The sequence below is a fragment of the Eleginops maclovinus genome, chromosome 12 (genome assembly GCF_036324505.1).
Source record: "Eleginops maclovinus isolate JMC-PN-2008 ecotype Puerto Natales chromosome 12, JC_Emac_rtc_rv5, whole genome shotgun sequence".
Lineage (NCBI taxonomy): Eukaryota > Metazoa > Chordata > Actinopteri > Perciformes > Eleginopidae > Eleginops > Eleginops maclovinus.
The window spans coordinates 25,119,386-25,144,530 of record NC_086360.1 but is presented as its reverse complement, the minus strand read 5'-3'; the positions used below and the strand labels follow the sequence as shown (position 1 = coordinate 25,144,530).

At 41.9% G+C, this 25,145-nt stretch overlaps 1 protein-coding gene across 1 annotated transcript in view; it reads right to left on the bottom strand.

Moving 5' to 3' along the window:
- Positions 1–25,145, bottom strand: part of adgrv1 (adhesion G protein-coupled receptor V1) — a 110,271-nt gene that overhangs the window by 30,472 nt on the left and 54,654 nt on the right. The window contains 1 exon segment of the mRNA XM_063896298.1: positions 3,838–3,954. Within this exon segment, the coding sequence (XP_063752368.1) occupies positions 3,838–3,954 (117 nt within the window).

Sequence of the window (25,145 nt, the reverse complement as noted above, 5' to 3'; positions counted from 1 at the left end):
ACACACACACACACACACACACACACACACACACACACACACACACACACACACACACACACACACACACACACACACACACACACACACACACACACACACACACACACACACACACACTACAGTTATTGATTTTAGTCTGACATGGGTTTCTGGCTCCAACTCATATCAGCTACTTAACTGAAAGCAGCTACCTGATAGGGGGAGCAAAAGGAGCTGTGAGACATCAGCGGGATCGATACTGAAACAAGGAGCAGGACAGAAATGTCTTAAAGTCACACGTCAACCAAAGCTAGAGAGGAAGGTATACTTTCATTATCAGGTGATGTAATTAGTTTCCTTTATGACTTAAATCAAACAAGGACTCTTGTGCTTTATACTAGATTTACCTATTGGCACATTTTCACCTGTAGTCCCTGGGCAGGTACACACAGAACAATCGACCAACACTTTAGACAGACTCAACATAAATACTGTATGGTATACTGGTTGCTCAAAATCTGTTTTTTGTATAGGACAAAGAGTCTGTGGTGTTTGTAGTTCAGCTGGAAGCAAATTCCAATAGTTGCTAACACTTAAAGCAGCCCTAATATACTTTCTCCAGGTTATCCCTTTCTTGTAGTTAAACAGGTTTTAGTGCATGTAAATGGTCTGCAAAGGGTAAAATCACAGCGGGAACTTCTCTCTCACTGTGAGCAGGATCGCTCAGGTTGAATATAAGAGACAGAAGGGGTCGGGGTTGGGCAAAAATAATAGCGTTTATTCCATAAGAAAAATGCAAACAAAAGACTGCTCCCCGGCACTTCCAGGACGGGCAAGGCCAGGACGGTGTGTGTCGGCTGTGATAACCTCCCAGGACCCAGCCTACTGCAAAAACAGACCAGAACCAGGTTACCAACATGCTTTATATTAAATGACTGATTACCTGATTCTGATCAGCTGTCTGGTCTCCGGCCGAGCCACTCCCCTCACCCCAGCAGCCGGCGCTCTAACCACACCCGGCTGCCACACTCCCCCAATGCCTGAAACACCTCCATTGTAGTCGTAAGTGTAGTAGTACGTAACACTCACACTCCTATTGGTTAGTGCTTTCTAAGTGGTTGACAACATATATCCAATCAGAGCAGCTCTGGTTTCAGACAGAGGGTGAAAAGAGGAGCTGCAGCACAGGCAGTATGAGAAAAATAAAGAGCTCTTTGAACATTAAAGCATGGAGACATGTCACAGGAGAGTAACCAAATACAAATATGAACCTGAAAAGTAGCATAATAGGGCCCTTTGATGTCCTGGGATGTTTGAGCCATTTTTTGTAAATCTTGAGTCAGTTTTTTCCCGAAAGCAGAACTTTTTCTCCCCATTTGAACTCTGTCTCGGGTGAGTCACAGTTTATGTTTGTCCACTAGATTGTATCAGCTTTAAAAGCATAATAAACACAACCATGTGTTTCCAAACCCGCTTTTTACGTCAAAACCTATTTCATCTCACAACCAATTCCCGTCACTAAAATGTTAACACTTCTTAAGCCACATGAAAGCCTTTGGTCTGAGCGCTGATCCCTTATGATATCTCGCAGGTCGTCTGGTGAACACTCTTATAATTCTCGATCTATAGTAGAGTATGTGCCAGGGGAGATTATATCTGCTACATAAACAATAATTATGTTCCCTTACAAACGTCACACATCGGCTTAGACTGAGGATTGATGTAAACAAAACCACAGCGAGTTACGCAAGAGGGGGAGGGTTTAACTGGGGACAGCTCTTGTGGTCTGGTGCAACAACTACAGTTACTGGTAAATTGCGTGTCTTGTGGTAGGACTCATTTAAACCCAGCCTCAATGACTCGTATACACTCTTGTTATCTGGTTTATTGTTGGACAGAGAACAATGGTTTTAAGGGATTTTGAGTTGTGATGCAATGGATTAGACTATTTATTTGCGCCTGAGCTTTCATTACAGTTTTCACAACATGTTCAGCCGACACCCAGTTGCTGGTTTGAAGTCAGTTGTTTAATATATGTGTAAACGACAAGCCGTAAATATAAACTGTGAAATATAATAAAAGTTAATGGCTAGTTAAGTTCAGGGGATTATATTTAAAGTGAAATGTATTCTTCTTCTTTAGGCAGGATTTCATAGTTGTCTAACCTCTATTGGTTAACGCTCCAACACATCGTACGTGATAGGCTAAGGGGCGGGACATCTCTAAGTGGTTGCCCAATCGATAAAATAGCCAGCCAGCTAACCAATCAGAGAAGATTGGGCTCTGGTTTCAGACAGAGGGTGAACAATGTAATGTGCATAATAGGTTTTTTCAAATCTATTTTAACCAGGTTATATTCTTTTTGTTTTTAAAATCCTAATCAAATAAACTGAAGAAAAATTATTATATTTAAAGTAATTTGTTTTGCTTCTCCACATTCCAGTAATCTAAAATATAAGCAGGTCACAGATAATGTATAGTTTCTCTAAAGTTTTGGCCTTGGCGAGATTTACGCAGGCAGCTTCATATCATACTCATTTTGGGCTTTATTTATGGGATGTATTCAAAACAACAAACAAAAAATAGGGGTGGAATTGTTGTTGAAGTAGTATTTAAATAATCCTTGGCAAACGTTTTGAAGTCAGTCTCTGATCGCATAAACCCAGGCATTAATAACTTGTTCAGGATAAGCTGGGACTTTGCCTGCCTTTGTTCTTGGCCATTATGTCACAAATGAAAGAAATAGAGGGCAGATGGTAAAAAAAACAGGGGGTTTAGGAGCCGCGAGGGGGAGGTGTTACTAAGTGGTACCAGTCTAGGGTCAAAGATCATGTCAAGCAGCAGTCTGGTACCTCGTCTCACCCCCTAATCAAAACCTGTCTGAGCCCACACGGTGGAGGAATGAAGTTTGACTAGTTATTAAGTAAAAACTCATGCTTCTTCAAAGAATGGGAACCCTGTTCAAGTCACGAGGAGAATGAGCAGGAGTAGGGGAGATTTAACATACAGTACAGAAGCCCTTCAATACTAATATTTTAAATACATAAATGAGGTCCTGAATAACTGCAGGAAACTACAGTAGAAAATGGGTGTAATTAATATCCTATGAAAGTTCATCTGCTGGATCTTTTATTGAAAGACTGAGTTTCTTGACCCTTTGAGTTTACAGCTCAACACTTTGCTCATTTGTCTTGTTGAAGGCTGAGTGAAAAGACAGATTGTTGAGGCTTGCAGAAAAAGTTTTACTAGGTTATAAGGTATACAGCCTCCAAACCTCAGCACTTTATCCAACACAGAAAGAGATCAAATACCTCTGTTTGGAATAATGAAAATAATGTGTCATCTATATCTACATGCATGACAACAATTACAGCAAAATCAGGAGTATGTCCAGTGCTGTGACCATTTCCTCTCACCTACCAAAAAAGGATATTATGAAGGGTAAAATGTGCTCCCTGTGTTTTGCAGACATCCACAGGCTTGGACTGAGATTTACAATCCTATAAAACGGTATTTATCTTTGTCTGTCTTTAAAAAGTGCTCTAGTCAGACATTATTAAACAGATATATCAGAGCTTGAACTTTCTAAGTGGCTGTACTTTACTCTAAAATGCAACCCTAACTCTAATTTGTACAATTATTTTCCCTTTGTCCTATATATCTGTTTATCATATCTACTTTAAACCAATGTTTCGACTGATATAGTTAATCTTATAGGACCATTTAGTAGCAAGGGTTATTTAAGGATATTTGGTAAGTTTTTTGTGTGCGCAATGTTTCTGTCTAACACTCTAAAGGGCGCTTTTTAGTTGCAAGGTAAAGGCAATTGTGTCTTGATTTTGAACCTGCTGTTACCTGTATGAGCATCCAAAAGAACTGACTGAGGTGGAAATAGTGAGAGAAGAGCGCCAGAGCAGCACAGCTGTCCTCGGAAAACATCCGGCCACGGAAAGCTGACACCAGGAAACAGATCTGAGGAGAAAAAGAGGGAAAAAAAGACTGCTTCAGAATCAGTTCACATTGCGGGTAAATGAACCTTTCGTCCTTTAGCCTGTCAAGCATGGCAATTACTGTATGCACATAATTTGCTCTGTTAGGATGACACATTGTCATTTTGGCTCCCACTGACACACAGGTGCCGTCCTCTCTGCAGTGTCAGCGGGTCATATTGCGCAGGAGGCGATTCATTTCCTTTTTTTATGTAGTCTATACATTTTTAAAAAGGAGACAGCAGGATTCAGATGGCCCTCCTCCCAAACAGAGACATCCTATCCTGCAGACCTGTTACATCACCTTGCAGCAAGCTATGCAGGATGCAGGCAGGCAGGCAGGAGTCAAAATAATACATAAACAACTCTGACAAATATGTTTCAAACCATCCCACACACACAGATTTGTACAAAGGTGTGGGTATAAGACTCCAAAGAGCTGAATAAAGGGCAAAATCACAGCAGAAAACAAGAGACAGAGAAGTTATTCGAAGGAGGGAACATATCAGGGCCAACATTGAATTAGTAACATTGGAAGCAGGGCCGTGTAAAGCCATGAGGGCAGCAAAATATACCGCCCTGCTGTCCAGCTGAGAGCTTCATTACCCTCAGGTCTGACAGAGCGTGGTGCCAGCGCAGCCGGGCGTGTGTCGCATAACCCTGCAGCCTGTGGGCCCGCGGCCAGAGCCATGGACAGAAAGACGGTGAATAGAAGAGAACTTGGTGTCAAATGTCATCTAGATTATATTAATTTCACTCAGCAGTCAGGGACATAAAGTAGCAGGGAGACCTTCAGGTGAAACTAGACTTTGCCATGATTCCCGAGCAACATTTAATTTCAATTCAATTTGATCCAAAGCAACTTATAGTAAGTGCATTCAACCTCCAGGATGAAACCAGGAATCCTGCATTAGCTATCAATCAGCCATTGTTAGGGCTACTGCAGTGGCTTCGAATAAGCCAGACCTACACTACAAAAACTCCTAATCTAGCCAAGTATATTTGTCTAATATCAAGTCAAAATATGTCTTTGAACTCAATATAAGACCAAATAACTTAAGAGGTAACAAAGCACGTTCAGGGGTGTTTGATTTAATCATCTCCCGGATTACGGAAAGACCATCTCCATTCACAGCCCTGCAGGCCAGTACCATGAAGCGAATTCAGGCAGCTACTACCAGCCAGTGACGGGAGTGGAGACGAGGTGTTAGTGTGTCACAACTTGGGGTTAGTTTGAAGACGGGTCCGGCAGCATCTTAACCACACACAACACATACAGTAATTATGTGTGTTACCGCAACAGTCATTTTGATTTCATTTAACAAAGCCCAGCTCATGAGGACAGACACGTTGAGCTCTTTATATATCCAAAACAAGCTAATGTATACTGCTGGCACCGGTTAGTTTGCGTAGCTACACAGTCTCTATGGTAACCAGGTAAACAAGCACATGGAGCAGTGACATCAGCTGTTTTCAACACTCAAATACTGGCACACACACCTTGTTTTGAGGTAACTCCAAATTAAGGATGACAAACTCTTTGGATGAAAACAATGTTTGAGTGATTTCGACATCCCTCAAATGTCTTTTTCTTGTTCAGTGTGTATGGGTATTTGCTTTTTTCATAAATAAGAAAGCCCTAAATAACCATTCCTGGATTTTCCATCCATTACTTACCAGGTCTACATCCTCCTGTTGAGTAAGGGGAATAATCAGGGTTTTCCGACTTGTTTTCCACACTCAAAAAGGCACACAAAGCCCATATTTAATTTTGCTTTGAGGTTACTCCTAATATAGAGTGATATAAAGTGGTGTGGTGTCAACGTAACCAATGTGTTTTTCCCTTCCTCTTCTTACAGTATGTTTGTTTTTCTTATATCCTTTGATGCCCACTAGGGAAAACCCCAAATGATCCATCCCGGATTTTCCACCTCTTACTAACCAGGTCTGCATCCCCCCTGTTGAGTAAAAGTGGAAAAGTCAGGGTCGTTTTTTTTTTAAATAAGCAAAAGAACCATGAGTCAGTTTCCCATCCATGTTCGCAGCCCTGCATGCAGTGAGTGAGAGGGAGGGATGGCACAGGAAGGAAACTCGTGCCTGTGCTGCCTGGAATCGTGCCTGAGCGGAGAAGCTGTTCAGGTAGCTTATGGGAACAAAGATTATGCGGCGGGGTTGTGTTTTTGGCAGCCAGTTACCCTCATTCGGCCAAAGGCACAGTATGACACACCATCGATCCTCTCGAAAGCAAAACAATGGGGGACTACCGAGCGAGAAATGCTAAATAAACCGCGGGACGCTAGTCACATAATCATAGGCAAACATGCAGTACAAACAGGCATGTGGGTTCAACACAAAAGGCTCTAATTTTGTTAAATCAAGCGTGGGGCACAGTCAAGTGTGGCTCGCACAAAAAGGGTGGCGATGCATTTTTTTGTGGCTGTGTGCACCAAACTGTACAGAGGCCCTATTCCAAGCCGACCCACACGGCCTCTCCCTTCCGACTTCCACTGCGTTTGTGTGTTCGCGTGGAGGGTCCGCGACATTTAGTGCCATCTAAAACAAACTAGTGGAGAGAGGATGTTATTTGACCCTCCAACAGGAAGTCTGCATCTGTCTTTTCTTAACCACCGGCCTCACCGTGTACAACACTCTTTATGTCTGCAATAAAACAAACTGTGTACAAATAATTTCAAACATCAAACTGCGCAAAATAGAAGACATTTAATATTGTCATACAGGTGTTCACAACTTCAACTTCTATGGATTAAATGTGTCTAGAAAACGGTATCCTATGCTATAATTGTAACGTGACTGTTGCTAAAACCAAGCAGCTCACAAACAGATTTGAAAACTAAAAGAGGTTTACAAATAAAGAAACACTACTGAAGATCATTGGAGCCTTATTATAATTTGAAGATATTATTTTCTGCCCACATCGGTTACGAAAAGTCACAAAACTTCTTGTTTTTGATGGAGAGAGGCAAGTTCGTCCCTCCACCTTAGAGAAGGGAGCCTCATGAAGCTGAAAGTGTGACTGCAGTGGGTATCACCTCTGTCATTGAGTTGGATTGGTCAGTTTAGAAGTGGGGGAAAAAGACCAATGTGTGTGTTAGGGGCTGCTCATAATCACTGCCAATCACCTTGTGTCAGATCATCCTTTCTGAATGATAATGTGTCTGGATATAAATCACATTAGCTTGTAATTTAAACACTTTGTCTTTACATGGCACATCTGTGCACCCATCCTTTTTACTGCAGCCTTCCGTGACAAACCATAACAGCCACAGGGAGAACTATTGAACGACTGACTCCACTGACCTTTGGGGAAACAATGACATAACAGGTAGGCTACAGAGAAGTGGCCTCGTACAGCAACGGGCTGGAAAGAGCGTTGGTGTGCAGTGGTGTGAACAGACACCATCACAGATCAGGGACAGACAGCAGGTAAACAGGTATGTCAGTCTGGTGATTCAACAGGTCTCTAAAATAAGTAGTCACACACACACAAGCTCTGACAGGAACTGGAGCTGTGTTTTTATTACTTTTGTGGCTATTACCTAACACCCTATTGTTGCAGCCAACTGTGATGAGGCTAATATATCACACTTCATGACATGTTGCTCAAATAGAAAGACTGGGAAATAATAGCTTAGGATTTCCATACGGCTTCACTTTCATGTGACATTAGAGCGGAGGCTGTTGGGTGAACACACACACACACACACACACACACACACACACACACACACACACACACACACACACACACACACACACACACACACACACACACACACACACACACACACACACACACACACACACACACACACACACACACACACACACACACACACACACACACACACACACACACGCACACACACACGTGAAGGTCCAATGAGGTTTCAATTAAACCAGGCCATCAAGTTTTCAGACATGTTTTGCTGCTTTTTGCCAAGGGCTGTGCAGAGCAGAAACACTCTTACTGTCATGGAAAGCTAGAACTAAGCCTGCAAATACACACAGGAAACTAATTTAACTAACTGAGTTTTGCATCGAGGCGGAAATCTTCATCATTTACATGATCACCGGCTGGTTGCCACAGAAGCTCTCAAAGAATAGTTGTTTGTACTGCAGCATTCAGAGTGGGTGGTTGCTTGATAGGAATCAATAAGCCTTCAAAGGAAGCTCTAGAATACATCTTGGAGAGAGAAATCATCCTGAACTTCATGTAGTTTAAGCATAAAATGGATCCTGATATTGAAACTACAACATTAACGCCCTTTTATTTTCTGAAATGAGTGTGAGATTCGGGGTGTTACCCATCCTCCCTAGAGCTAATAACACTAATTATACTCATGGGAACTGAACAACGAACCCACACACAAAGAGACCATAAATTAGCCTTTGATTAAAAAGTACATTGTTAAGGTCAAGCTTTGTGGTTCTGAAAGGAATCTAAAGTCAGTAGTAAACTAAGTTACAGGGCTGGGATTGACAGGGCTTTTGTGGAGAACCATTAGCTGAGATTAGCCTCGTACCAATGGAGGTCACGGTCATACCTGTGGTCATTGTGAATGTAACACAGGGACATGTCAGCACTGCAGTGATGAGGACCGATGTTAGTAAGCTGGGGAGGTAACAGGTGTGGATGTGGAGCTTATCAGGGCCCTATCTGACGCGGCGCCCCTTTGTCCCCGGGCCTCCTTCTCCTTTGTTTAAGACACCAGGAGTCGACCCGTCTAGACCCTCGGGCTACAGATTTATCCACAGCAGAGACCGGGTGACTCCTAATACAAGTCATGTCAGTGCGGTGTGTGTTATGTGTGGGTTGGACTGGAACCACAGAAGCTGAAGTGCCTTACACAACGCAATTATTAACAAAGATTATACGTAAGCATTCACATGTTTTAAATCAGTTATTGAAATATCTTCCTGGAGGAAATGAAAGAAAGCAAGACAGTCCGTATCTGCGTGACACAACATGATGAGGGTGTTACATAAACTACTCAATCTACACCAGGCCTCACATCTCACATCGCTTTCTCCTCTTTTTACTGGTGTATTATATGCATATATTATCGGTTTTATCCTGTACAATATTTCAAGTATATGATATCTGGTGCTCTTTTTCGTTGCTGTTACTTTAAGGGGTTAAATATGGTCTGTTCATGTTCAAAAGTGAACAAGAAAAACAACTTGTTCTGCTTTTGTATGTATATAAACACATCCATATCATCCGAATGTGTATGAAAGCATGTACAGTGTAGATGCAGAATGTCATTGTGGTCATGCCGATAAAAAGCTATCTGAATTTAATTGACCATGAAAAGTTCTTGAGGTTACATAAAGAAGTAGAAAACAAAGTGGCTCCTCATTTCTTTTGGCTTTGTCATCAGGCCTGAACGATTGGCCCATGTCCAATCACAGAGCTCCTCATTGTTTTATGGCCGTGAAGCACCAAGGAGGATCTACTGCTGCCTTGGGAAGGCCTCTACTTATCTTTAGACAAGACTGAACCTCAAGTTTGATGTGATAAGCATGTCTGAAAAAACGTTTCCTAACGTTAGCTCTGCTAGTGGTTAATGACGAAGAAGCTGAGAGGAAACGACCTCGTAAGAAACAAAACAATCACAAGACAAAAATAGATAGTTAAAGACCATAGCGTAAAACAACGAAGAAGTTAGCTCTATCATAAAACCTGCAAGGCCTAGCAAAAGAGGCACTGCTGCACACAGGAAACATGATATTTCTCTGCTACGTTGTGCTGCTGCAGGTTGCATGGTTACTCCTCCGATTGAGCCGTGCAGCTGATCAATAGTGCTGTGTGCGTATGCTAGTGCAGCTAAGTGTATCAGTGATGCTAAAAATAGCCTCTGCCTGATGCATTACATCACTGAGGGAGCGGGGCCTGAGCTGTCTGCCTGCCAGACTATCCATCTACACTTGTGCCTAAAATCACTTAACCTCCACTTCTCCCCTCCAACAGCCTCCCTTACCCATCCTCTTTACTCTATACCCCCCCATCTCCCTCTCCATCCTCTGCTTCAACCTTCATCTCATCTCCCCCCCCCCCCTCCTCCTCCTCCTCTTCCTCCTGCTTCACCTCCCCCTTCTCTCTAACAGCTACCGGTCTGATCTAGCTGGTTCCAGCCTCAGCCTGCACCCTGGGTGTTTCCTCTTATGCCTTTGTTCAGGAAGAGATAAAGCTAAAAATGAAATACGATTTTATCATTCAACCCTTTTCTCACGACGCAATCCCTCCCTGTTACGCAACTTCAATCCTTTACACTATCAATCGCACCCTCTCCTCATTCAAATCTGACACATTTCTATTGTAACCTAAGCTAATTATAAAATGTTTCACTCAGTCAAATTATAACTGCTTCCAATTGTGCATGGCAGTAGGTATTTCACTGCCAACCACTGTCATTGTTTCCCTTGTTTTTCACTATCAAGTGTGTGCAGGCATTTTCAGTCTCCTCACGTGCCGCAGCTCAGTTCAAGTGTGTGTTATTTATGTGATGAAGCGCATGGGACAGCCAGTTGTAAGAAGCAGGTCACATGGGGATGGATGGCTGATAGCTGGGTTAGTGGGCCAGTGTGTAAGGAGAAGGAGGAAAGATAAAGATTCATTTGCTGACACGAAAAAAAGGGCTGTTAAAAAATAAATGCAGACAAAAACAGGAGTGTGAATCAGTGCTGAGACGGAGGGTGATTAAATCCTACTGCTGTGTCTTGTGTCACATTTGGAGAGAAGCAGAGCCGCTGTTGCTGTACATGTCCTCTTCAACACAGCCATGCGTGCTAATGCTAAGCTACCTTAAGTGTTGTTGCGCAGCTTGCCCGGTTCCTTAAGGTCAGAGAGCAGAAGTAAAGTTCACAGGTGTTTTGTGTTGAACCTCAGGCTGAGGCTTTCTTGCTGAGCCAGCTGTTGCCAAATAAACACACACTCCCCTTCAGGCTGTTTCACATTCAAACAACCACAACACTGCATCTACATATACACTGTTTAGCGCGTATTCTGGGAATGACTGCTATATTCTCAATATAAAAGATAAAGTGAGAGCCTGCAGGTTATTGAGTTTGGATGTGATCCGGGGTGACACAGCAATAAGAGCCTGTCAGCACTTGGAAGAGTGCGAGGCAGCTTAAACCAATGTTGACAGTGTCATTGTTAAAAAGCGAGGGAATGCGGAAAGTAAGAATATCCCAGACTTGCTGCATGTGCTCTACAGCTTTGAAGGGAGGAAGTGCAATCGAATAGGTGATAGAATATCCTGTACTATGTGTATGTCTGTTGTATTACAATACAGTACATGTTATTAATCTGACAGTTGTATTCAAAGCGGCTTGCATACAATTTACCATACTATTCGACCAATTTGGGGTAAAGGATCTTGTCCAAAGACACTTCTACATGTCTTACCCCCTGGGCTATGGTCGCCAAAGGAAGCCAAACGGGTGCATTATTTAAAAAAGCATTACAATACATTTAATTTCTGATGATTTTATCCAGCACAACTTAAAGGGGCCCTATTCTGCTCATTTTCAGGATCATATTAGTATTTAGTTCCTCTACTGGGACATGTCTCCATGCTTTAATGGTCAGAAAGCTCTTTATGTTTCTCATACTGCCTGTGCTACAGCACGTCTTTTCAACCTCTGTCTGAAACCAGAGCCCAGTCTGCTCTGATTGGTTAGCTGGCCGTCTCTGTTGTGATTGGTCCACTCCTTAGCTTATCACGTACTATGTGTTGAAGCGCTAGCCCATAGAAGTGCGAGTGTTACATAGTGATGTCACACATAGCGATGCAGACCATTTTCATACACAAAAACAAAAACCAACACACTAAAGGAAAGCGATAGCATGAAAAGGCCCCTATAAAAAAAATGCATTCAACCATGAGGAAATAAGAGCTTTGAATAAACTGAACCATTGTGCTTTCTTTATTGGCCAATGTTGGCGTCCTAAATCGTGATTTGTTTAAATTTGTTTTTTCTCAAATAATCAGTCGAAGTACATTCAGGCAGGCCTCCTCTCTTTCTCCCTTCACACTTCAGTCAGAGAGCGTCTGCAGCTGCTCTCTGTCACGGCGGGGCTGCTTTCAAGGAGCCCTCTTGAATTTCCTTTCTCAACATCTGGTGAGAACTACAGAGACCTCTTTGGGCTGCAAGGCACGAGACATACGCACATGTGTGATTCATGCGTACACACACACACACACACACACACACAGCTATAAAAACACTGTAGCCAGCTGCTCAAGGTCAGCTCCCTAAACACACACACTCAATGGGTCTACTTTGCTCTGTCACAGACCTCTATGTGTGTGTGTGTGTGTGTGTGTGTGTGTGTGTGTGTGTGCATAAGTGGTGTGCAGCAAGCCACAAATAGACTTATTTGGTCTACTTCAATGCTGTGTCTATTACACACGACACCTTTCTATCTCGGTCAAAAGATAAAATGCCGCACAGCAAAAAATCATGAACAGCTGTATACAAGAATGTAGCTGTGAAAGGACTTTTCTTTGGTTCATGACGGCTTCGAAAGCTGTTCAGTCTCAGTGAAATGCTGATATAATGACAGTGCAATCAGATGTTTTAATATATGTATTTGTATTCAGCTTATTCCATTTGAAAACAAACAGAAAAGTTAGTTAGTTAGTTAGTTGAAGAGGAAGTGTAAAAGGAAAGCCTTGCATCATTGTTGGTCCAAACCTCAAATCTTATGGCGACATAACGACAACTTTGCATCATAAATACGTTTCAAAATGTACAAAAAAACTATTATTTGAAGTCTCGAGGCAACCTGCGTCCCTGGATTTGCAAGAAAGCACACACAGATCTTTGCATGGAGACCTGTTGCATGACTTCCAGATGATAAGAAGGACGGTTAATCATATCGATCAGAAAGCCAACACAGAGCCGCCTCATCCACTGCTGTCCAACAGGCCATCGATCCGGGACACATCCTTTCTCTGCAAATTGAGTGATCTGCAGCAGCTCTTAGTGTCTGTCAATGGGTGGCTCTAAAGTCGATCAATGATCAGTGAAGACTCTGATCAGATTAAATACAGTATGCTGCTCCTTCACATAAAGCCAATACACACTGTGCTCCGATTCCTCACTGTTTAATTTAGACTTAATGAAAGCCACAGCTGTCCTATCATGCACCGTATAACGTGTCAGTCCACTCACAAACCCAAAACTAGCACAGCCTTTACGACAGTTGTAATTTAAAGGTCATTTGTCGTATCAAGATGAATCAGAACAGAGCTTTAAGTTCTGCTCACTACCGTAAACTAAATGGTGTTTACAGTATCTGTACAGATGGATATCAGTGCAGCAATGTCTTCATCAGAAGCTCCAGCCACCAAAAGGGAGAAGAGCTCAGGGGAGTCATTGATGAGGCCCTTTATTCACATCTGCTGGTGGTCCCGGCTGTGGAGCTACAGTGACCCCTACAGGAGCTGAGAGCTGGGGCTGTGTGTGTGTGTGTGTGTGTGTGTGTGTGTGGGTTTAAGTGAGCGGGCAGAGATGGAATAAATACTCACAAATACTATGTTACGAGTAAAAGTCCTGCATTAGTAAAATAAATATGATACATAATGTATTACTGGATTATAACCAGTATTCATGTGTAAATCATCTTCATTTTGCAGCCTGTGAAGGTAGAGCTAATATAATGATGTTTCACACTGCCAGGTATCTTAATTCATATTAATACCTCATCATTCATTTGTCAAATCATATATATTTCATAATATGAACCTGCAATATCCACCTGGGCGGTGGTGGCGTAGTCCGGGTTGTGGTGGCGTAGTCCATAGGGGCCTGGGAACTGGAAGGTCACCAGTTCAAGTCCCCGAAAGACCAAGTGCCACCGTGGTGTCCCTGAGCAAGACACTGGTTACCTACACTGCTCCCCGGGCGCCGTACATAATGGCAGCCCACTGCTCCTAACACTAGGATGGGTCAAATGCAGAGACCGCATTTCGTTGTCCTAGTACTTGTACTCTGTGCAATGACAATAAAGTTGAATCTTCTTCATCTTCATCTTCAATATCCACCTGGGCGGTGGTGGCGTAGTCCGGGTTGTGGTGGCGTAGTCCATAGGGGCCTGGGAACTGGAAGGTCACCAGTTCAAGTCCCCGAAAGACCAAGTGCCACCGTGGTGTCCCTGAGCAAGACACTGGTTACCTACACTGCTCCCCGGGCGCCGTACATAATGGCAGCCCACTGCTCCTAACACTAGGATGGGTCAAATGCAGAGACCGCATTTCGTTGTCCTAGTACTTGTACTCTGTGCAATGACAATAAAGTTGAATCTTCTTCATCTTCATCTTCAATGAAACTAGTAACTGATGTAGAGGAGTACAATATCTGCTTCCAAGTTGTAGAGGGGTAGTATAAAAAGGATAAAGTGGAAATACTAAAGTTAAGTAAGTGGGAATGTGCACATATGAGCATTACTGCAAGCATATTTGTTTTATACCTATGGAAGTACTGAGGCAGCTCGTCTTTTGACAATATTGTGATGATTTATCTGCATATTTGTGCATGTATTCACACAAATGAAGTGTGTGTTTCCTTGTGTGTTTAATTATTATCTCAGATATGTTTTGTTTGTGAGCCGATGCCCTCTCCATCAGCCCCGCGCCTGCTGTTGTCATCATCTCAGACTCTAATTATTACATTATACTCAGGATGAGAGCGATTCCAGATTCGAACAAGGTTAAAAACAGTCTGACAAAGAAGACTGATTGCAATCGGCTGATAAACCAAGAACAAAGAGCTTATAATAGATTCGGTTATATTTGATTAGCGCTCGTCACTTCCTTCCTCCGTTCAACATTTCCTGATTCTGCGAGGAAGTTAGGCGACTCAGATTTTCTATTTCAGGACATTTAGCTGGCATCAAGAGGCTGGATCTAATCCTCTGTCTTCAATTTTGTTTGCCAGGCAATGGCTTTCATTTCTTTCAACAGAATCCTCACAAATGATAAATTATTGTCAATATAAAGTGTACAATATCGGTAAAAGGCGATAGTATTAATGTGAAAATGTCCGTAGCGATAATTGGTAAACATCCTGTTGAACCCAACCTAGAAAAACCAGAGCAAACATCAAGTCTACATGGCATCACTGACCTCAACTGTTTCAGGGTAACGTGTTTTACTTCACTCAACCTTCAAAGTTCACGCTAAAACACACACACAATGCAAACACACGCACGCACACACGCACGCACGCACGCACACACACACACACACACACACACACACACACACACACACACACACACACACACACACACCACACACAGTTTTGCCAAGACAAACTGTCAAACTAAAATAGAGCAGGATACTGGGGACTTTGACAAGTACAGGCTCCCACTTTGTTTATCATTCACAGCCTGTTTGATAAAGTCCTTGATGACCGACTGAATCGCTCCACCAAAGTAGGTAAAAGGTGGCTGCTGCTCCCGGGAAGCTTGGAGAGGAAAAACAATCTCATATTTTAAGCATTTATCTTTATATCCTGGCATGAAATTGTTAAGTTACAGTATGAGCCTGTCTAAATAATTTGAGATACCAGCACATGATTAATGATACAAGCCCCTCACTTGTCTTGCCACAAGTGATTTTATGCCCAGATATCTATCTGCTGATTGTATTTTCTTTATCCACTGAAGCAGGTAATGAATGGGAAGTCAATGTGTTACAGCTCAGGGGAAGTAATTGGTCATATCTGCTGGATGTAGATTAGTCCATTCTGCGATTAATTGCCCAGCCTTTGAAACGTTTCATGTAAAAGTATCTTACTAAATTATGCCTCTTTCTTTTCTCATCTGAAAAGCTATTTATGGGCCTAAAATTATATCACAAGGTCTGTTATTCTGAAATACCCCAAAATCTCTACCCAGAATGAGTCCTAAAAGCTGGAAATGAGTCAGTATTTTACCTAATTTGGTTCCCTCGTCTTGAAGTCAACTGTTGACTTTAGTGGTTAGATGCCTAAAATAATATGTGTGGTTAACACCAGCTAACAGGATTTTCACGTTTTATTCTACGAGATAGAATATGTCACTACGTTTCTTTGTGTCACAACAATGGCGGTTACTAACAAGGGACTAAAACAGACTTCTAAACATCGTCACGCCGAATGTTAGCCACCTTTAGCTTAGCATTGATGATATAAAGTCTTGTAAATGTGATGTAATATTTTTAGCTTTAGCTTAAGCTTTTTACTTCTGGTGCTTACAATTACGGTTCAACAATCATCATCGATATATATTCAAAAAAAGGGGGGGATTTTACTCCCCATTGTTTTTTGTGGAGAGATCCCTTGTGATGCTTGCTTCTGAGTCAACCTACAAAAATACGTCATCACTGCACCACTGTTAAGACAGCTTGTACGATGTTTGTTGTCCAGGCCTGAGCTAACAGACAGGAGCTAACTGCAGAACCCTGGTGACCTAACGGCTGCTGTGACCTCCCGTTGCCGTTAGCTGTGCTGTTTCGGGAATCAAGTTCAGTGATTCAAGGGTCACTAGCTGTTAGGACAACACACATTTGGCCAGAATCAGAGAGAAACTTCTAGAGAGTCCAGAGAGTCAAAAGACTGCGTAGCACAATGCATGGTAGGAAAAAACCATTAGCATTCTTTACCAGTAATCCTATTTACATTGTACAGGTGCAGAAATGCATATAATAAATGCTGCAAATACAGCACAGATACAGTAAATAGCATTATGTCCTTTTCATCCATGATAATATATCCAAGTTAATAAACAAACATAACCAGTTTGGATTATTGGCTTGTATCCTGATGACTACACAATGATATAATCAAGATAAAGCTAATGTGTGACCACCCGAGTAGATGAATTACTTAAGCAAGTCGAGGTAATGATGGCGGCCTTCAAGTTCTTTTTACAACAGTATGTGGGTAAAGGCGACAGAAGTTACATTTCCATTACAACAAAAGGGAAATTGGTGTTTGCAAATGTTCTATAGAGTATAGTGTGTCAGGAAGAAGCTTAGTTTAACAGAGAATAGTCAGAAATAGCTTTATATCCTCATGAAAGTGAAGACATCTCTAATCAGTGTCCAGGCTCCATATGACAAAGAGGTCAGTATGTCTACTGTATGAAACTGGCTTCCCTTTCATTGCGTTTTACAGATTTAATGGGTGTATAATAACCATAGTGTACAGTTGATGAGTCCTACATAATTAGAACATGATTACGCAGTCAGTCTACTTCGGCAGGTGTAGCCAGTTAAGTATCCCTTTTAATAGACTCAATTTCTTTTATGGAATGAGCCTCAAGGATAGGCATAATGTGTGGTTGTGAGAGAATCTGAACGTTAACATGACTGTACGTGCAATAAACTCAACAGAGCACCTGTAAGGACTAAAGATGAGTCCAGTGGTGAAAGATTTTGTGACACTTTGACTTTGACATTTTATTGGCAGACACCCGAATGTTTGGTGAGTCTATGAAAGCAAGTGGAGTGTCTGTAACCAGTTCAGGGACAAGCAACATGTGAAAATGGCATCATTGTTCAAACTGATGAGTCATGCAGGATGTGCCCAGCCACTTATCCACACACACACACACACACACACACACACACACACACACACACACACACACACACACACACACACACACACACACACACACACACACACACACACACACACACACACACACACACACACACAGAGAGAGAGAGAGAGAGAGGGAGAGATTCTTTCTGTAGCTCATAAAGTCACTGCACCCAGCTGAGCCCAGCAGCAGCAGCAGCAGCCACAATGATAAAGAGGGCAGAATAAAAGAAGCAGGGATTACTCATCACTTTTCAGGAGCAAAAAGGGGTAGAAAGAGGCATGAACGTAACTCAGGAAAGTCTAGATGTGAAAGGGAATTAACGATCAATTAATTAGCCAATTGTACGGTATATTGTAGCTTTCATTTTACATGTAGACTCCTGCATTTACTTGGTCACTTACTCGGAAACATTTAGCTTATTTTTTGGGACATGTATATAGTTTACTTCATCAGTTTACAATCTGCATGATAATATTGCAAAATGTTATTCTACTCTGTGTCTTCTTGCATTCTTTTATTGATTTTTAAATGTGTTATATTGTTTTAGGTCTTCTATATATTATGTTGTAGTGTTGGAGGAGCCTGATCCTTAAGATTTTCATTGCCATATCTTCACTGTAGCTGCTGTGCACATGACAATAAAGCCTCTTTGAATCTTGAATCAAGGACACAGTGATTGCAGTATAGAAGAAGAATGCTGCTGATAAATCTGATAGAGAGGAGAGGAGTCCGAACAGACTGGACACAAGGTGTTGGATCAGCTACTAGGGTGTAATGTGAGTCTCCCAAGAGGCTGTCTTCACCTCTCCACTGTCCTACACACACACACACACACACACACACACACACACACACACACACACACACACACACACACACACACACACAGTATCAAAGGCCCCGACTGCTGACACTTTATACCCATCACTTATCTGCCATTAGCTCAGGCTGACAGACAGTAAAGAGGTTAGAATTGCATTAAAATCTTATCAAGGGCATGCCGTATACTTTAGCTTTGCAAGCAAAACTGAAATCCATCTCAATCTGAGTTAAATGTACTTGGGAAATCGATCATCTCAGAGGGGAAACGAGGAGGATTTAGATAATAATATGTTTTCTTCTTGTTCTTCCCCTCTTTCTCATTTTGTTTCCAAACTCTTGTGGGAGTGAGCGTAGAACACAATAATATAACTCATATTCTGTGACGTCCAAAACTCTGTGTTTGTTGATTTAACGATGGATTGGTCGCGATGGGAAAAGATAAACTTCCTCAGGAAAGGCACTCACTTGATTTACAAAGACTTGTGTTGATCTTACGTTCTAAGGCCAAGGAAACGCTTAGGGTCTTGGATGTCGCAATACATACACCCTCTTTCCTTGAGAGCTGAGAAACCGCATGCACACTCGACAAAAACATAACCACCCCCCCCACACACACACACGCACACATGCACACTGATGACAAACAGGAACTTTAAGGAATCCTGACAGTAATCAGACAGCTTCTTTAGTCTGCTCGGAGACCGGAAGATGGGCTGGTGGGTGGTGAAGACAGGGGATAAAAGTTAGTGTTTATTCCTGTGTGTGTGTGTGTGTGTGTGTGTGTGTGTGTGTGTGTGTGTGTGTGTGTGTGTGTGTGTGTGTGTGTGTGTGTGTGTGTGTGTGTGTGTGTGTGTGTGGATTGAGGTAGAGCCATCCAAATGCTGGATCAAGTCCCAGAGCTAACAGGAAATCCTTTATAACCACAGCTAGGAGTCACCTAAACACGTCCCAGATACTGGAACACAGCACCAGGACCCCTGGGTATACACTCCAGTCAGTGTGTGGGAATGGCTGTCTGGGACGTGGAGGGATGTTTAATTACAATGGATGAGAAATGAATTGTGTTTAGTGTGCAATAGTGACGGAGATTAGATGTTGTTTTCCCACAATAAAATCATATGTTGGTGAAATACTGGGTCAACAGTTGTCAAAGTTGTACAATTTAAAGTTTAACTAACAAACGAGTGGACAAATGAGTTTATGAACGAGTGAACTACTAACTAACAAACTAAAAAACGACTAACTTACCAACCAAGAAACAAACTCTCTTCCTGCATACTTTCCTACCTCATCACCTAGTCAACAAACTCACAAACTAACTAACTTACTGACCGACGACCGACCGACTGACCGATCTAAGGTCCTGCTAAAACATTTAAGTTCATCCTCTTGCTGTTCTCTTTTTTTGGGACATTTCTCAGTGCTTTGTTCTGACAGATCCGACAGATTAAGCACACTAAACAAAGTGCTTAATGTGTCAGAACTGGCTGGGGGGGGGGAAAGAGGAGGAGAAGACTTTATGAGAGGGTTGCAATTATTGGGATTAATTGAAGACTTCAATAATACAATATAAATCAATATTGTTGTTGAGGATCCTGACAGATGGAACATATTAGCATGGCAAGAGATGAACTGTTTCATGAGAGGGGATGGATGAAGTGATGTGTCTACTATGAATAAAATGTGGTCTTGCATGCTACCTCTCAGTAATCCTTAGGAAAAAGTGACCGATCAAAAGCAGCAGCAGTAGGATCCTCACAGGCTGGGACGGGGCTATGAAGCACACAGCCTATTTTTATTGGGGTAACCATCAGTTGTGGCGAAAAGCAATTCAAATTTGGAATCAGCTTTCCTGTTACGATGCAAACCACCATTTCTTAAATACTGTACAATGAAGAAGTGCCCCACAGGAGCTGAAGGAGTAGAGGAGCGCGCAGATGAAAAGAGAAATGAAAGCATCAGCCGTCTAGTTGTCTTTAAGGCCTCTCATCCATCAGTTTTGTGACCCTGCATTCCTTATTGTCATTGATTTATGTTTTGGTAAAAATGTATGCAGAACGATGCCGGCAGGGATCTGTCGCCGGGAGTCAGAGTAAAACCACATGAATACTGATCAAAGACTTCACAATGCGTCTCAGACCGCATGTGACTGACTGGTCCAAAACCCTGCTTACAATAGATTTCACAAGCACGATACACTGGGAAAAAGTGGTGAAATGTGTTTGATTTTGATCGATTTACAAAGTTCTGTCTGTCAGTCAAATAGATGTATGGTTTTTGCTTAATCTTATGGCGGAATAAAATCCTATTGTGTCTGTTTATGTATTTGTATGACATTTCCTATCTGTTTCTTTACATTTTCTGGAACTATATTATATTCAAAAGCCCTGTGCATGACTATTTTATACCTATCGAAACCTTTTTAACAAATAAGTTGGTAGTTATTACACCACTGGGTTTGAGGATTGATGGATTTGACCAAAACCATGTCATTGGGTAACTCACAGCCGGCCATTTTTAATAACAGGCTATGATTTCTGCATCAACTATTGATGCTTTCTTGTTTCTTTTACCTTGTGTATATTGAATTAGTTGATCAAAACCTGCTTAATTATCAGTTCTATTTGTAAAATACTGGTATGTGGATGGAAAAAAGGAGAAACCCTCACACATGTGCAGGTACATTTGCACATATACAGATTACATACTTTAAGTCCCATGCACGTTACCAGACACACACACGATACCACAGGCTCACGTACACAGAACATATACACCGGGTAAATTTCCACTGTACACACACAATCTTCAGTTGTCTTGCTGAGGGCTGAGAACAGACCGACCGTCACACACACACACACACACACACACACACACACACACACACACACACACACACACACACACACACACACACACACACACACACACACACACACACACACACACACACACACACACACACACACACACACACACACACACACACACACACACACACACACACACACACACACACACACACACACACACACACACTTTCCCCATTCTTTAAAACAAAAATCCCAGATTAGGATTAGGAGGTAAATATTAGGGTTTTGAAGACATCATTGCTAAAAGACTTCCTTCATGCTGCTGTTTAATGACATTTGATGTACATTTTCGACTCTAATTGAGCTGTAAAAACTCTAACAGGAACAGAAACTGTTATGATTGAACGACAGCAACTATCTGCGTTCTAATTTTGCAATGATTACCTAGTAAAGACATTTTGTTTTTTCAAAAATACCGCCCAGATTTGATGTAACATTTCCCTTTCACAATCTCTTTTTGACAATCAAAGCCAACCTGAGGATGAAAAATGATATCCTTACATAAACGTCTTGATCTTTGTCCGTGACAATATTAGAAGAGAAACTAAATGCATCATATCAACAGCTATTTTCATATTCCTATTGTACAGGTAGATGCCAAATGTTCTTTTTCCATTCCTTCTCAAAGCTCACCCATCCTCCTCACCTTGATTGACTTTGTGTAATGGTTAAACATCTACAAGATAAACTGCCTTCAGGTTAATTATATTGAGATATAAAAAGCATGGCAGCCAGAATACCGAGAAAGTAATTAGAATAAAAACACATGCATTAAACCACAAGCCTCCAACTGCTCTCACTCTCAGAGGCGTGGGATATTCCTCTCATATTTATAGCTGACTGTAGCTGTTGAGGGAGAATAAATCTGACCATCAGCTTCATTTTTCTCCCCACCGAGGGCAGTGACTAATCCCAGCCCACCACCACAGATGGAGAGCCCTCTCCGTCAGCGGTGGCTGGTGCTGGACCCGACAGTTCAGATCGATGGTGAGGCACGAGCAAGGCTGGGATGTCACTAATTACAGCTGATCTATCAAAGATCCAGGATCTCTGGCCTCCTTAATACATACATTTAACAGTAATCGCTTCCTAATGCCAACCTATGGCTGTAGATATAACGCTGGGATGCATTTCAACTTAAAAAAAAGACCTAATATACAGAAGGATTAGCTTTGAATGACATGTTAATTTACCGACCAACAGAGAGACGCTTAGATTAAAAGATGCATTCACATGTATCCCTACAGAGATTTCATGTATTTGGTTTTGTGGTTAGACAAACCCTCTAAATCCATGCTTATTAAATGCAAACTGCAACTACATATAAATTAATGATGCTTTTAACAAGTGCTGTTTGTATGGGAAATGAGGAGTGCATCAATATTATGTATCCTGAGGGCAACACTTTCTGTGTTTGCTTTCATTATTTATTCATATGGTTTATTTTATCCTACGATGAGGCCAAATATTCTCAAGCCTCTAAATCTTTTGTCTCAGCTTTAATTGGTTAAGATATTACATTGACTCAAGTATGTCCAGTACTCCAGAGTTTTGGCATGACCCTAAAGTCACTAAACATGGGAAAACAGGAAAAGAAAGTGAAATGTTTGAACCCCATCTTTATGTTTTCTCAATTTTAATGATGCCTCTTCATTTCATTCCTAAATTATAGCTCTTCCCTCCCTAGAGGAACAGCATTTCCAGAGAGGAAGCAGTTTGTTTTTTTCCAGGACAAAACATTGGATCATACTCAAACTCATTACATGCTTTAGATTTAAGTCCACATGCATCACTTTGAAGTCACTAAATAACGTACATTCAGTAATGGAAAGAACGAATCAGCTCGCATGCATTTGTACAATAAAAGTCATGTTTCTTTTCCTTATTTCTAGCAAGCAATTTCAGATCTAGGACATATTTAAGTGAAGACGCTGACGTCAGTAGGTCTATTTTAACTCGGCACATCCTGCACTGTGAGCCCGTCACTACCTCCAAAATATTCCCACCAGCACCAGACGAGCACTCAGAGGGCACATCTTAAAACCAGAGAGCACATCCAGTCCGGCCTTTAGTTTGAAATTCATCCAGAGACACACACACACTTGTGTTGGATAAACTATAAGCTCACACTCATCCAAGGAGAAGGCCTTTGCCCGCAGTACAGTACCGACACAGGAACAGAACAGGACGGAAATTTCCATCCGAAACCCTTTCAGGTTCAGGGGCTCTGCCGGGGCCATAAACAGGTCGAGCCCCCAACAACAGTCTGCTTTAGTAGGGGCTCGTGTTTGTCAACCAAAGAGAGGGGGGGACCAGTGGAAAATTACCAGTCCCGCACTGGCTCACGCACACACACATGCACACACATACACACATACATGGTGACCAGATGAGAGACTAACATATCTATCTCGCTCATTGCTTACTTGACAGCTTGCGTTTTTAATGGGCCGGGCTGCGGGGGGGCATGGTTGCGTTGTCAGGACGCAGCGGCCCGCAAACGACGCAACCGATGACATTCGGTGATGTGTGTGTGTTCACATCCATGCACATTTCCAAGAAAATACCTGAGACCTGTCGAGTAAGATGGGTCAGAATCATGCAGTGTGTGTGTGTGCGTGTGTCGCCGAGGTGGAGGAAGAACTCAGATCTTTTACTTTAAGTCCTGCATTCAATATCTTTCTGAGGTAAAAGTACAGGTATGGACATCAACATATAGTCAAAGTAGAACTTGTTATGTGCTGTGGAACATTTCATAATCATATTGAAACCTTGAAACCGTGAAACTTTAAACACTGGATTTTTGCTTTACTGGATTTTTGGTGCATTATTTCGTTGTATGTATACTGCTGCTGGATTGCTTCACCCATATATACTGTATATTCCAATGTTTATATATAAGTTAATTTACATTTTTTATTAGCTAATGATCTGAAAGCATTACAAATGATCAAACAAATGTATAAAGTATCAAAAAATTGTACTGAAAAGCAATAATTGAGTAAATGTACTTTCACCACTGTGTGTGTTTCCTCAATAAAGCCCTAAAATAAAACTTTATATTAATTTCTGTGTCTTTCATGTTTCTGTCAGTATAAAAGCAAAGGTGTGTGTGAGGGTGTGTGTTGCACTTGTGACATTACTAATGTGTGTGAGCCACTGATCCATACAGCAACGAGAGAGATGAATGGTTCGCTATCCATCTACATTTAAGGCATAATAGAGAATCTGCAGATGCTATGGGATGAGACTAATGCAGATGCTTGGTAGAACGAAGAATCCATCAGCTGGGAATTGTCGGTGTTCAGTGGCCCTTTATTTATTTAAATATTTAAGAAAACATGTCTCTGACGTGTTTTGCTCAAAATACCAAACAGATCATGCATTTTAGCATTTCCGCTATCCCTCTGTTTCAGCCCCGTTTTTGAAAAGTGCTGATTCTGTGACTTTCCCTTGCATGCAAATGAGCTGAAGCTGGCCACGCTCCTTTGGAGCGTCATGATCTCTCTGTCTGAAGAGAGAAGTTTCTAACAGAGAAACTCAGCTAAACACTGCCGTGATTAAATGCCATATTATGTTCCAAACCACATCCAGCATTATTTCCGATACAGTTCTCAGTGTTTACCACAGACACATTATATGTATTATATAACAACAACTCTAAGTCCCTCCTGCAGACATCCTGCACAGAGAGACAGAGGTGCTGCGGAGGGGATTCAGCTCGACTGTATATTGCGGACGATAGGTTGAGACGTGTCACGTGGGGGGGACGTTGCCAGGAGTTCACCGTAAAGCCAGCCAACATTTCAGATATGACATCATATCGGCCGCAAATCTGGATCAGCTCATTTGTAC